Genomic DNA, 15,317 nt, shown 5'->3' with positions numbered 1-15,317 from the left:
AATTATATTATATCCCCCGTTTCGCAAAACGTAAAGAGATTTTATTCCGTATGAAATACGAATATACGAAACATGAATCTCATTTTGTGTTGGCAAACACCGGAATTAGACTGGTAGCGCTCTCAATCACGCAACAAAATACCACCAATAAATTGCGGCTCGGAAAGAAGACAATAAAATTCTTCTTGTATTTGACGAAGGCAGGTAGCAGAAGGTGCATCACTCTCAGCCACGCAAAAGTTCATTTGTTGCGTGTTGCACATTGCACCAGTGCGGCTGGGGGATAAAATTCTGTTCGTGTCTAATGGAAGCAGATAGCAGGAAGTGCCGCACTTTCAACTACGCTGTTGTGTATTGCATATCGACATTTAATATGATATTTGTTTGAGCCGAAAGCAGACTCTTACACAGCCCAAAGAGGGCACCCAGGTTTTTTTTTCCTGTATGGACTTCCTCACTGCGACCAGAATCGTTAATCTATTGTGAGATATGCCCGGGTGTATGCTGTATCCCACACTTCTATTATTAGCAATACCGCTATTGAGAAATGGTATGCTTAATAATATTTTATCCGTGCTAGTGTGTAATGTGATTTTACCCTTCCCTTTTACACGCTATCTACTCTACTTTACTGAACCTCGTTCCTCCTACCAAATATTGCTATTTATAATTCCCTGGAGAAGTTTCGCCGTGCGTTCTTCGTATCAGTTCTGTTATGAGAAGGACTTACTTTTGTTCAGAGGAAGTCACACAAAAATATTACCGAATTCAGGATACGAATCCCTGAGAATAAACCCATGTTTAAGTCCTTTTTTAATTGTGGTCCCCGTGGTTAGCGTTGTCGGTCGGTTAGCTCTCCCAAACGGTTGTGATATCGGGTTCGATTCCCGATCAGGTCGAGGATCTTTTCGAGCTGGAAATTTTCTTGACCCAGCACTGGGGCACGGTGTATAGTTGTACTTATCCTACAACATGCAAAATGTGCCGAAAACAATATCGATAACGAATTCTCTCAACTCGCATTATCCCCCCAGGTTAGCGTGCGATATTGTTATTGTCAAGTCCAATGTTTACATCGAATAATGGTCTGATTCTACTAAGATTCGAACCCATGACCATTCGCTTGGCAAAACGGACTCTGATTGATGGAAATCTGCGTTTCAACGAGGCTTGAGAATTTTCATCAAGGCAATAGTTCGCATAATCAAATTAAAATTTTCTGCACTTGGGCGCACATGGAACAGATATGCTTGGAACGGCAATATAGACCTTCCTTAAAGACGTAGTTCTACGTCTAAAGTTTACTAAAATGCTACTCTTAGTCCGCCACTCCAAAAACGGTAATTTTGATGTTGACGACTGTCCACGTGAAAAAAGGCCAGAAACTTTCGAAGAAGCTGAATTAGAGGAATTGCTTTATGAGGATCCATGTCAAATGCAGAAACAGCTTGCTTCAGTATTTTTGCTTTCCAAGCCATTTCCAGCCTCATTAAAGCGAATTTTCAAAGTCCAAGGTATAAATATCAGAAGTTGAATTTTTGTTGTTGTTCCATTTTTAGCCTATTTCGGAATGAGTTTCTTAGTTACTGTCAAACTTTTTAGAGATTGGGAAGAACTTACCCTGCTTATACTTAGATTGCAGCATACATAAACGTAATTGAGGTAGAATTCATGTAAACGCAAAAGACTTTGAAATTACGTAAAGTTGGTTTTTGTTTTGATTTCTATATAAATTTACTTGAAAAGTTTAAGAGAATAGTTCATTTTTCAAGTGCTGTACATAGTCAATTGGTTTGCAAGTTGCAACTAGAGCATTTTTGTGCAGATCCATACAATCCACGAAATTAAAGAGGAATTTCGAGGGATCCCTTTTTTGTGTTTCATTGATTATTGTCAAGCACCCAGCTCGACTGTTTAATCGAATCAAAATAGTAGGTTAACCACGATCTATTTCCTGAAAATAAAACTGTTGAATTTTGCTTTACACTTTTTCTCCGGTTAATTTAACTAAATTGGGTAAAAGAGTCTACATTCCTACAATCCACACGCACAAAGGGGCATTATAGTATGATTATTTATTGAAACAACAATGAAGCTTGGTTCGTTATAAAGAGCATCGCAACAAAATTTTTTAAAAATGCCAAAAAGAACTTGATTGAGAAATGATTCTGAACTTTCTCTGACGACCGAATTAAATATCTTATGCATATTTTTTCTCTTCGTTTATGTATCGTTTATCACAGGGTCCATCGCACCAGACCAGTTCGGCCGCAACAGCCGGTTCCAATGTAAACACTAACTCGCCCAGTCCCAGCTCCTATGATCAGTACGGCATGTACCAACAAAGGCTAGGGTGAGTAACATCGCAACATGAAACGCTAAAATATGTCTATTTTTTTTTCAAATTATTTTTTTTACGCTTTTCCGATAGACCTGGTGGCGCAGCATTTATCGCCGAGCAGTACCCATATCGCGAGTACTTTGAACCGCCGGGCTATGCCCCGGCTCGTAACATTTACGGTGGGCCAGATTCGGACGGACCCCAGCAAGCTACCACGTACGAGGGTCGCTACCCGTCCAAGACCGGTTCAATCTACACTAAATCGATCCCCACCGTCGGACTGACCGTGGATCTTCCCAGTCCTGATTCGGGTATTGGTGCTGATGCTATTACTCCCAGAGATCAGAATAATGTTCAACCGTCCTTCGATTATACAGAACTGTGCCAGGCACCGGCCGGTTTATTGGATCCGAACTCCAGCGCTATACCGGCATCGGTCGCAAGTCTGCAGCGAAACCTGACGGTTAACGGTGGCCAGAATAGTCCTACGACCTCGATTGGCAGTGCGACGGCCCCGCCCAGGTCCCGACCGTGGCACGATTTTGGACGGCAAAATGATGCCGATAAAGTGCAAATACCAAAAATGTAAGTACCCTCAATCTCCGTACATTGTTTTGCTTTCGTCGACTTTAAGTAGACAGCTCACCATGCGTCGGCGGCGGCGGCTGCCCCCCGATAGGCTGAAAGAAAACCGGCGGCGCACTCGAGCTGAGCACCGTAATTAGGTGTGATTTCGCCCAATTACCTGTGGCCCATTTGCACCGCTATTACAGGATAAAGGGTCCCGACTGAATCAATTACTCGGAAACAAAACACACTTCGTTGCTGAAGTGCAGCTGATTATTCCGCAAGAGTAATTCCCTTTTACACCGCTTCTTGCGCTCAATCAAATCTTCATCAGCTATGCTCTGCTTCTCGCTGTCTACCATTCATCGTTCACATAAGCCTCCTCGCTCAGCCGGTTGTTGATGGATTAAGCGAAATGGACCTTTTGCCGCCTGGTTCAGCCTGGGCGCTAAATCGAAGGCATACCAAAGAAACTTACTAATTGAAATTTAATCTCCTCTCCTCACGGGCCTTCACTTGCAAAGAGGTAAAAGAAAGAATCTGTCTTAGGGTGATTACCGCCAACTGTACCTAGTTTCCTGTGCAGGACGCAAGGCACTGGCGCTCTCTTACTTCCTCTCTCGCTCTTGTTGAAAAAAAGAAGGACTACAACAGCAGCTTAAGATAAGAGTTCTCCGTCATTCCGAGTAGGTTCCATTGGTGGCGCTGATTTAAATGACTTAGCCGCCAAACCGCTTACCGACTGCACTTGTTAGGTACGCACCGGAAAGAACCGTTGGCTCATTGCCAGCGAGCGGAGAGTTTAATTGCGGTTTAATTGCATTACTATCGCACTGTACTGTTGTTCGCTGATTTGATTTCATTTTAATTTCAAAAGCTTCTTGCTGTTATTGCGCGCGCGCACTTGTTGCAAAGTCTTTACGGTTCACGACCGTTGATCCGATAGCGACCGCCATCATCGTCTAGACCATGCCACGGATGGCGCGTCACCAGTGGAAGTGATCTATTTCGATCTCCGGGTCAGGCGGAACAGAAGTATGAGGAAGGGCGAACCACATTTACATTTAAATCTACTTTAATGATTTCCTTTTCCATATTTCTGCCACGAACTACCACGGTCACCGAGAGTTTGCCATTGCATCGGAGGATCATACAAAAATTACAATAATATTTATAACGTACACCAAAACACCCGGAACACAGAAAGGCGAACGGATAAAGGCTTATCTTATTACGCCAAGCCGTGAGTAAATCATATGGAAAACAAATCAGTTGAGGTCCGAACGCTAGCGTGACTCCGGTCCTATGCTTCGTTGGTGGTTGGCCCACGTTCCGCGTGGTGGACATCCGTGTATGTACGTCGTCCGCCTGTACCAAATAAATTGCTCCAGAGAGCGCCAGCCAACGATGATGTCTCCGCGTGGTCCCCCAACGATCGCCAGAGAGACTCGCCAAGTGCTTGAGCAGAATGAGAAACGAGTCACAAATAAACATTTTTCACAAAATCTCAATCCCGCAAAAATATCCCAACCACAGGAAGAGACAGCGCGCAATGCACAAAAAAGTCGCCGCATAAAAAAAACATAAAGTTTATCATAATCTTTATTATAACGATATGTGCATGTATCCCTCCATTATTCATTCGGCTGGTGAAACGTTGGCGATCATCTCTCCGCTCTTCGGTTCTGGAGCAGAGCAGGATAATTGGTATCATAGATCAATTATTTTGTGTCGTCCGTATAACAAGTGAATTTGTTTGTTCCACGCTGTCAAAATGACATCCGAGGAGACATTTGAATTTTTTCACTAATTTCCCACCCGCCGATCGACGACCAACCGGCCGGTAGAACCACGCTCGGTCGGCTCGATTCCGTTCCCTAATGTTACACATTTATGCATGTATGCACCTTTCACGATCCATCATTCGCGGAGAAATTCATTACAATACAAAACCGCATGCATAATAACGCGCGTATGCGCGTCATCTTTCTTACTGCCAGAGCGGCTGCATCATCTTCAGCATCGCAGATCGAATCCCGCTTTTGTGCGAAAACAAACGCAAAGTAATCACGTTCCCCGCACCGATGTACAACTCTGGTGACAGCTGAATGACAGCGGCGAATGTGGACTGTGTTCCGCAGGAGAACACAATATGCACGTGATTAATTCGGCCGGGAAACAGGACCCGAACCCAGAATCCGAGAAGTTGTCATTGCGCATTTTAAGAGCGTCCGTTGTTGCTGGCAGCAGTCGGTGATGATGACGTGACACGTTTGAGAATGTCTTCTTCGACGTGAAGCCTCTTTGATTGACTTAGAAGTTGCTAATTTTAACTTCATATTCTGAATCACTTAGTGTAGATGTGGAACATCTCCCTTTTTGTTTTGTAACAATAATCGACCCATTATTTTGATCTTCGGCGGCTGATTACCTCTATTTAATGTATAGTTTTGTCTTCAAGTTCCATCTGTGTAATTATCCATCAAAACTGAAAAATTTAGAACGAAAACCTGTTACCCAAGCAAAATTAAGTATTCAACTCTATGAATAATCCTCGTATATTTATTTTACAATTTTTTCACCTCGTAGTTGATTAACTGCAATTTAAGAACTTATATTAAAACGTTTTCAGGCGTAAATCTTGAGTTAAAACAGCGAACTGCAAAAATTTGACTTCTTTCATGTTTGCATTACAGTGCCGCTATTCACACTTAGGCATCTCTGTCGGAATTCGGTTTTATCGGCAAACACCTCGGTAAATATAAACGATTTTGTTTGTTTCTATCGTTTTACTGAATGTATATAAATATTTATTTGTATGAATCATTGCGAAAGATTATGAATCTGTAGCCCCATAGACGTAGTTGCATTCATCACACCGAATATGAATGACAACTTCATTCCTTTTTTCATATTCAGGTGAATATTTCATATTCGACTATCAGAAATTGTGATAATGTCTCCAGAATACTATCAACTGTAGATTCAAAAAAAAATCCAATGCTTTAACCTGAATTATGAAGTAGAGATTTTGAGAATTTGTGCCTAAAAATGATGCGGTCAAACGTCAAAATCGATCATAGTCTTTTTAAGCAACGCTTCGATGAAATATTTCAATACCAAAGGCAACGTTTCAAATGCTTTAGGTTTTTTTCACTGCATAACCTTGTATGTGTTCTAGCTATAGGATTGAGGTTAGTAAACATGTTAAACAACTCAACTATTTTTACTGCTAAGTATTGAGTGTATTAAAGTTATAAAGTTTAGTGTAAGCATAATTATGCGATTCGCCTAGAAATAAATTAACTTTCAATCAGTGGAAGGACAAAATTGCTGGAGCAGGATGTTTGTCGAAATTTGAAATATGTTTGCACCATACGAGCATCACTGGAGAAAGTTATTATGTATAAATCATAGTCAACAACTTCTATGAGCCAAATTTGAAAACGAAGAACCCCTGCGATATTTATTTCTTTGCATAGAGTAAAGCATAAACTACAGCAATAAGGTGTAATTAACTACTCTTTTTATGTAATTTTTACTCATTGCCTACATATTTTAGATTGTCAAAAAGATTACTAAGAAAGGGGTTTTTAGTGAAGCGAGAGAATAAAAACAATTTTTTAGTCATTCACTTTCATCGCCTCTATTAGGCTTTTTTGATGATTTCAACCAATTGGTTGATAACAATCAATTATCATTCTTTCTGGACGTGATCTATTATCATTATACTAGAGCACAATCATTATTATGCCTTCACAATCAGGAATAGTTCTAACCTCTAAGCTAGTCTCTTCATTTTCTACCGATTTAAGACAAAAAAATCATTGGCAAGAGAGCATCACATTAAGCCCCGCCTTCTGTCTCCGATGCGCTATATAGATAGTCTCATACTCATTATGCAGTTGAACTCGCCACAAATTCCACGGCACATAGACAACAACAGTGAAAAAAACAGATCGTAGTCTTCTTCAGCCATACAAGCGCGATCGTCCGACCGGAGTGAAAGAAAATGATGAACAACCGATACTGCGCTACACAATGGACACTTGTCAACTTCTCGGAAGCCATCCGGGGCTGCCTGCTGTCACGGCCAGACACGCAGCACACCATACACAATATCGGTGCCCCGAAGATAAAGACCGTCGATAGCGAAGGAATTAAAGATCAATTAGTTGGCCAGCAATTATCCCCTTCGTTGGCCGTTTGCCTGCTCTGCTAGAACCACTCCCCGCAGGTAGGGCCGCTTCGATCGAACCAAAAACCAAAACCGTATCACTCCGTGTGTCCGCACTCGCGCGCTCGTCGGAAGGAGCAATAAAAAGTCGTACATGAATTATATCAAGCTTCGGCCTGTGAAGGGTTCATGAAAATGGTAAAAACTGCGCACGCACTGCCCAGCCAAAGCCAACATCTCTATGCGCGCGCGAATGATGATGCTAACGATGATGATGAACGATCGGAGCGAACCTTTTGCGGGTTTTGCCAAGCCCCGGTACCCCCCGATAAGGATTGTCGTCGCTGCTTTCATCGATGATCGCTATTTTTTTGTTTTGTTAGTTTTGATTCATCGGCTCTGACACTGCGCTAAAAACAGAGCGAATTCCTCTGTCATCTGCTCGGTCGACGAAGCTTTAAATACCGGGGTCTGCTGGGTGGATTGTTTGCTCGCACTGTACCGCTATTGACAGCTGGAGTCACACACGCACGTACTCGTACCGGTTAAGGAATTTTCGATATTATTTCTACAATTCCCCTGTTAATTCATAGAAATTTCTAATTGTGCTTCAAACTACTTTGTCCTGTCCATGTCCCCTTCGGCCATTTGGCACGTCTACTTAGCGCACCAGTCAGCCAGCGGCGTGGTTGCAAATGCGACCGATTACCAATTTAGCCGACGCAAAACCAGCGTCCGACAGATAATGGCTTATATACCTGGACGAACCGGCTGGTCGCTGGTGGTGAATGCAAACCGCAATTTACCTGCAACCATCCATCTATCGCATCGCATCGCACTCAGTTAGGGACACATTTGGCCGAGGAATTTCGAAACTTTCAATTATGTTGTTCATAAATCCATTCTGTCGCATGCCGGTTTGCTAATGAGCCTTGTGCCGTCAACCGACGTCGGTTTGACTGTCAAGTCATGACCATTTCTATCAGCCAATTCCGCTAGCTAGCGGTAAATTGCTAACAAACCTTTCTCGCGGTCTTTTGCGGTTGATCTGTTGAGATGAAATGTCAAAATCCGAAATCAAAGGATGGCGGTCCTTGTGTATTGTTTGAAATTGTACGAACTCCGCGCGTTGAAATACTTATCCAATTTTTTCTCGTTCTTCTTAACTCTTTTTAGATTCTCTAATGTCGGCTTCAAGTACTATCTGGAAAGTCCGATAAGCTCGTCTCAGCGGCGAGAAGACGATCGAATAACCTACATCAACAAGGGACAATTCTACGGCATTACACTGGAATACATCCACGATCCGGATAAGCCGCTCAAGAGTCAGACTGTGAAGGTAAGTTTCCGTTCTGGTACTTCCGGACGCTCATTGATTTGCATTTCTATTCATCTATTCATCCATTCCGGTACCGTTTGCATCGGTAATCGGAGACGTCACATTCAATTGAGGGTAAAAAACTCCCTTATCTCCAGTCCTACTCGAGACGATCAACAGTCCCTTCATTGCCATTTATTTTTTTCTCCTCGTTGTTGTCCCGTCGTCAGTCACTATCGTATACTTTTTTATGACAGCCAGTATCTTCTTTGCTGCACTTCGTCACTTTGATTTTTTCATCCTTTTACACGGTTCAGTGATGTGACGAAATTTCGGCAAACCCTTTTGCCTTCTGCTTACTCATCCCATCTGGGAATTGCGCTCGCATAATCACAGCCGCCGACGGAATCGGCTGACTTATGCTGGCGAAAGGTGTTGGAACGTCGATTCCCTGTGTGCAAGAGAAAAAAGCCGACATGTGATGCGTCTCGCAGTGGGGTTTCACCAAATCCATACGGCGGTGCTGAACCAGAAAGGACCACTAGACGGTATCAGGATAGCTCTTCTTCAAACTGCCTAACGCGAGCGGCCGAGCAGAGGCAAAACAGATGAACCAGTTAGTCTTGTTTTAGGGATCGAGAACAAGTGAACGTGGTTCACCTTGACCTCGTGGCCGGGACTCTACAACTTTCCGTGTGACTTCCAATTGGAAGCGCACATGATTAATAATCACAGCCAACAAGCAGCAGACCGGCCAACAGCCCGACTGGCGGTAGCACCTTCTACGAGTTTGTTTATTTTGTCCGTGCCGGCACCGGTGCCGCGCATCAGGAAAAACTCGTTTCCAGATATTCTGGTTTATTTTTTCGTGCGAAAAGCTACTCCTCCTCTCGAAATCAGGAGTGAATATAAAAAAAAAAACAACAAACTGGGTCTGACTTCGACCGAAAGAATGTGTGTGCGTTGCGGCGCGCACGTTCCTCGAAAATTCCATTCTGGTCGGCACCACCGGCACCGGTCGTTGTGGTTACACGGGGAAAAAGTTCCACCACCGACCGGTGGCGGTAGCGGCGGCGGCGTCATCGGTCAGGTTAGGTTTGTAATTTATTCACCTACTTCTACCGGTTCGAATATGTACCACTTTCGGGCAAAACTGGTTCGTTCGTGCCCGGTGCAACATCATCTCGTCGCTTATGGTCCTCCGGCGGAGACCTGCCACAAAATACGGTACGGTACAGTGTCATCGGGCGTCATAGGGCGTACGCTAATTGCACACTGCCGTCGGTAAACTGTTGACGATATTTGTTAAAATAAGATATTAGATTACTTCAGGTCACTCTTCAGGTCAACAATAACTGGTAGAAAATATGTTTCAACTAACTGAGCTGCAAACAGTTTATCATGAATGCTTGATAAAATCATGCTCATAACCTAAGAATAAAAATCAACTTCAACATTGTGGGGTTTGAATTTGAAGACGAGTCAGTGGTTTTTTCAACAGCTTCTGGTGTAGCTACATGGGTTTTTGGATATTTCACGACTACACTAGGTCTCATCACCCGGTTCGACTTGTTTTAGACTTCTTTTCGGCATACATTGCTTCTTATATGTCTCCAGACCAAGTCTCTTCTTAGCACGTACAACGTTCGATACAGATGTTCCCTTTTTTCGCCACATCACGTACAAACGCTGAGCTTTTACGATCAAACGTTTCCTTGATTTTTTTGTCAATTTCCGAACATACTGGACCACGTTTTCGGCCACTTTCCGGTAAATCTTGGAAAGAGTTCTCCTCAGCATACTTGCGAATCACAGTACGAACGGCTTTGACGCTTACTCCTTCATCTTTCGTCAACTTTCTCAGCCACAGTTCTGGCACAGTAGACCAATTTGTGCGTGATTTTTTACAACGTTCTGACGAAAATCCTCGCATTTTGAAACTAGACCAGAAAAAACTGAGATGACTGAACCAATGTAAACAAACGTACGCAGCCAATTCGAAGCACAGAGATCGACTTACGTCTGAAAGGCGCCATTCTTTCAGTGTGCCCATTCTTTCTGGTGCAGTTTATAATTACTGTTGAAATAATAGTGAATCGAAAGCAAAAGTGAAAAAAATGAGTTCAAGTTTCTCAGAGTTACGGGATATTACTCATCATTTTTCAACCATTCTCAGATTTTTGCAGAGTTCGATTAAACAACTCCTAGCGAAAGAAACTCACGTTCTCGTCATTCTCCTTGAAACATTTTCTATGGATATTTACAAATAGAGATTAAACTCAGACTGATTTTTCCAAGACGTGAAAAAACTTGATAATTTTGAATACAAGAATTACCATATGCAATTGTTAATTTATGTGTGAAAACAAAAGCAAAAATATTTCCTTCCTTCACTTTCACAAAACCAGAAAAATACCAGCAGAGTCGTCATGGCAATTGGCAATTAGCTTGCCTGTGGTTTTCAGAGATCAAGACATTTTAAGGTGTTGTGTTACAGGTAACACAAATATATCTAAACTTGATAGAAATAACAAAGCCTGTAATATTTTTGATATGCCAAAATGATAAAAACTACAGGATTATATCAAATTCTGTTATCATACACTTGAGTGTTCAAAGGTGTGTTTGTTTAGAGCAGTGGTTTTCAACCTTTTTCAGTTCATGCACCCCCTTTTGATAATTTACACAAGCTTTTCCCCCCTATCGGCATGAAAGAAAAGCTGTAGTAATTAAAAAATATAAGGCTTTTTAAACTTTAATTTTAAACAGGTTTCAAGCAGGAGCAGGAAAACACCAATACACGGGCATATTCAGCATCACTTGTGAAGGTGTGTGTGCCAATTTATCGTCAACAAGCACATAGAGCTTTCTACGCCAGATCTCACCAATACAGGCTTAGTCGTGTATCCTTATAATTATAATTATAATATATAAAATCGATTTGCTAGCAACCAAAAAAATATAAATGATATTCAATTTCGAAAAATATTTCACTTATGAGTCCTAGTTCATTCGTGTTACCTGTTTCAACAAACTGTGTTTTAGTGGAAACATAAATGAAATAAAACTAAAAATCGGCTTACAACTTGAATGAAGGTTCGGGGCAGGAGGAAATTTTTTGTTATCACCAGCGTGTTGATTATTTGCAACCAAAAATAAAACTTGTATTAGTGAAATCGACCACTAATACTAGCGCAGATAGAAAGGTCTATTTGACGTATGCCTATAGAGCAATATAAGGCGCATAAAACTGGTGCATGGGTTTTTCACGAGCTAATTCATTGGACACTGAAAAAAAATGTCGCACCACCGTCAATCATGAAATCGCATTACATGTGAAATTTTTCCACTCGCGATTACACCCCCCTGCAACGGTCAAATTCCCCCCTAGTGGGGGTTTTCCCCCCGGTTGAAAATTGCTGGTTTAGAGCATTTTTATAACAAAATTTGTTATACCATTGACAAATTATTGTACATTCTAACTAATTCTCATCTTTTTCTGCCAAAAACCTTACAAAACTTGCTATAATTTGTAATAATCAGTAAGTAATTTTGATAGGAATTTTGATATTTTACCTATTAACGAGACCATGTTTAGAACACAAGTTGATACAAAAAGTTCGTAACAAAACATCAAGATTTATTATAATCCTGATATTTTTGACTGATCGGGTTTTGATCACACGTGAATGAGCTTGTATCAATCAATAAAATATGTATTCAATAATATCTTGAGTAAAGTTAACAGCTAAATCGCAAGTACCACTGCTGCAATTTCGGAGTTGATGACAATATTTGTATAAGGAATCTAGAATGAATATAAAGCCTGCACAAACATTTAAATAACTTCTTGTATTCATAATCTAACAGGCACTTAACTGTAGCTGAGTTATTAATAGATCTTCTTTCTTCACTGTTCGAATAATACGTAGTCACGGTGCTCCCACAGACCGTTATTATAAACAAAATGCACCAAAGAATCTGAGTACACCATTCGATTCGTTATGACGTCCAGGATCTATGGTCAAAATTTCAAAATCATCGTACGGTACATTTTTGAGTTATGCCCTTTTGAAGGTCGTAAAGTACAAAGCCGTGATATAAAAACAATAAAAAATTTGTTGAAAAGCAAGTTTTTAACCACCATTTTATGAAATAACTTCAAAAATAGTTTCTACGCATTCCAAGTATTATATTTCAAGACATTAGCAATTGGTGAAAAGATTTATTTGAAAATCCTTTCGTGATGTACTCAATGTCTACAGCAAAATTGTTTCATGGAACAAGGCCTTACTTTTGGCGTTTTTGGTTTTTCGATCAATCCACCTAACAGTTAGATAAAAAAATATTTTTTTCTAATTTTCAATATACCAGATTGCTTCTTTCAGCAAAGTTGTGGAAAAGTTTAAAAGAAAAACAATTGCTGAATACTGCAATGTCCTATCTGTACGTTGGACTCGACAAAATAGAGTTTTTTGTGGAACACCCCTTCTTAAAATCAATTTTTAGTCTATAATTTTGTCTGTAATGGTCAAAACAATGCAAAGATTTTATTCAGTCAACTAAAGCATGTATTAGACGACGCAAATATTTGCTATTTTTGGTACGATTTTTATTTGCACAAATTAAATCTGTATTGAAAAATAGCAAATATTTGCTTCGTCTAATACCTGCTTAAGCTTCCCTTAAGACTTTGTAAAACGTATTGTTTTGACCAGTATAGACAAAATTATGGACGAAAAACTGATTTTAAGAAGGGGTGTTCCACAAAAAACTATATTTTGTCGAGTCCAACGTACAGATAGGACATTGCAGTATTCAGCAATTGTTTTTCTTTTAAACTTTTCCACAACTTTGCTGAAGGAAGCAATCTGGTATATTGAAAATTAGAAAAAATATTTTTTTTTATCTAACTGTTAGGTGGATTGATTGAAAAACCAAAAACGCCAAAAGTAAGGACTTGTTCCATGAAACAATTTTGCTTAAGACATTGAGTACATGAAATCAATTTTTCACGGACAAATCTAAAGCAATCACAATTTTTCGAATTTAGACCACTGTGCACTGTGGGATTTTCAAATAAATCTTTTCACCAATTGCTAACGTCTTGAAATATAATACTTGGAATGCGTAGAAACTATTTTTGAAGTTGTTTCATAAAATGGTGGTTAAAAAACGTGCTTTTCAACAAATTTTTCATTGTTTTTATATAACGGCTTTGTACTTTACGACCTTCAAAAGGGCATTACTTTATGTGAAGAAAAAAAAAAAAAGGGCATTATTCAAAAATGTACCGTACGATGATTTTGAAATTTTGACCATAGATTCTGGTCGTCATAACGTATCGAATGGTGTACTCAGATTCTTTGGTGCATTTTTTTATAATAACGGTCTGTGGGAGCACCGTGTAGTTTCTATCCAAAGTTAATGAAATACGTTTTTCACGGTTCATTTTTCGCAAAATCATGACACAAATAAATTGTAACAGATATGACACTTGGTTGCCCTATCCAGAAAATTGATCAAATAAATTAAGTTCATAAAACTATACACATGAAACTATACATAAGCCAGGTCACAAGGCACAAGTGAGAATTGTGTTTCAAATATACTTTCTACAACTGGAAGTACATTATTCTTGTTTTAGAATGTTTTTTGAAAAAGCGTGATAAGTACGAAAAAGCATGAGAAAATCGAGCGTAAATATGACTAGTGTCCCCTAAAGTCTCCTTCAAAAAACTCTTTTGTTCTTTGTAGTCTTAGTGCGTTTTTCTCTGCTTCTAATTAATCTTCCAATAAATGCAATGGAAATTGACTTTGCATAGCATCTAATTAAAACATCCTTACTGGAGTTTTAGTACAATCGATTATCATAGCCTTACTAATGTCAAATTGAATCATTACAACTTTTCGACAAAAATTTTTTTGTATAATTTATGAGTTAGTTGACAAGTCGACCTTAACAAGTTAGCCATGTTGCAAACCATTGCCCTAGCGTCAGCCGCCAGCACTCAATCGGTAGCCCAAACAAGCTCACATTCTGTTAGTTTGCGCCTTAAATAAGGACAAACTTGCGTCAACATTCCATCGCAACCATCGGGTATCATCTCCGAGCCATAACCCTTTCCAGCAGCCGTAGTTTGTGCCGAAAAGTCGTACGTTATTTCTGTATCTCATCATTGAACCGTCTGTGCATTCGCTTTGTAACCGCCGAGGCTATTCTTCCGTCGGTCGGTGCCTGTCATCACGTTACGGCAGAGAGTGTTGATTGATCGTCACTGATAAAAACTGCTTACTATAGTGTGATGCTCTCAAGACGCGGAAGAAGATGACAAATTAACTTCGATGGGAGCGAAGGTAAAAGCTAGAGAAGAAAAAAACTCCCAGCACAGTCTAATTTAAATATTTGCTCAAAGATTGATTATTTTATAATCTTCAACGGCTCAGCTGCCCTGGTTGGGTCTTCTCGAGCCAAACCGAGCCGTCAGTGAGCAGCCTTGGCAAGGCTGAATCTATCAACAGACCGATCGACGCAACGACGGCAGACGTCGGTGTGCGCAACGACGGCAGAGGTCGGTGTGCGCATTGCGCCGGAAAATTGCGTTTTACACGGTTGCTTTGACGCGCAAGCATCCATAACCGAACCAGGTGAGGGAGAGGGAAAATTGCCACCTGGAAGGCTGGCGGAAAAAAGCTGACCAAACAGAAAGGTGGGGAATATAGTGCGCAAGTGTGGGGATATCGAAAGATATAATCAGCGATCATGGCAGCGGATTTCGCGCGCCATGAACACGAACCAAGCACAGACTAAACTGTCAACCCTCGCGATGAAGGTGGAGCGCGAAGAGGAAGGATGAAGATGCGTCAAAATAAAATAAAAAAGGTGGCTAGCCCAAGAGAAGATGCATATACAG

General features: G+C 40.6%; 1 protein-coding gene across 4 annotated transcripts in view; it reads left to right on the top strand.

Annotated features, from left to right (window-relative positions):
• Nucleotides 1–15,317, top strand: part of LOC129721416 (protein grainyhead) — a 425,349-nt gene that overhangs the window by 345,440 nt on the left and 64,592 nt on the right. For 3 of the 4 annotated variants that reach the window (XM_055673953.1, XM_055673957.1, XM_055673956.1), the window contains exons 6-8: nt 2,244–2,353; nt 2,432–2,926; nt 8,262–8,424. In XM_055673953.1, coding sequence (XP_055529928.1) covers nt 2,244–2,353; nt 2,432–2,926; nt 8,262–8,424 — 768 coding nt within the window. The remainder of the gene's footprint in view (nt 1–2,243; nt 2,354–2,431; nt 2,927–8,261; nt 8,425–15,317) is intronic. The other variant, XM_055673955.1, reaches the window with a different exon arrangement.

The sequence above is a fragment of the Wyeomyia smithii genome, chromosome 2, assembly GCF_029784165.1.
Source record: "Wyeomyia smithii strain HCP4-BCI-WySm-NY-G18 chromosome 2, ASM2978416v1, whole genome shotgun sequence".
In the NCBI taxonomy this organism is placed as follows: domain Eukaryota; kingdom Metazoa; phylum Arthropoda; class Insecta; order Diptera; family Culicidae; genus Wyeomyia; species Wyeomyia smithii.
Note: the sequence above shows the minus strand (reverse complement) of the source record. Positions and strands in the feature narration are given on the sequence as shown.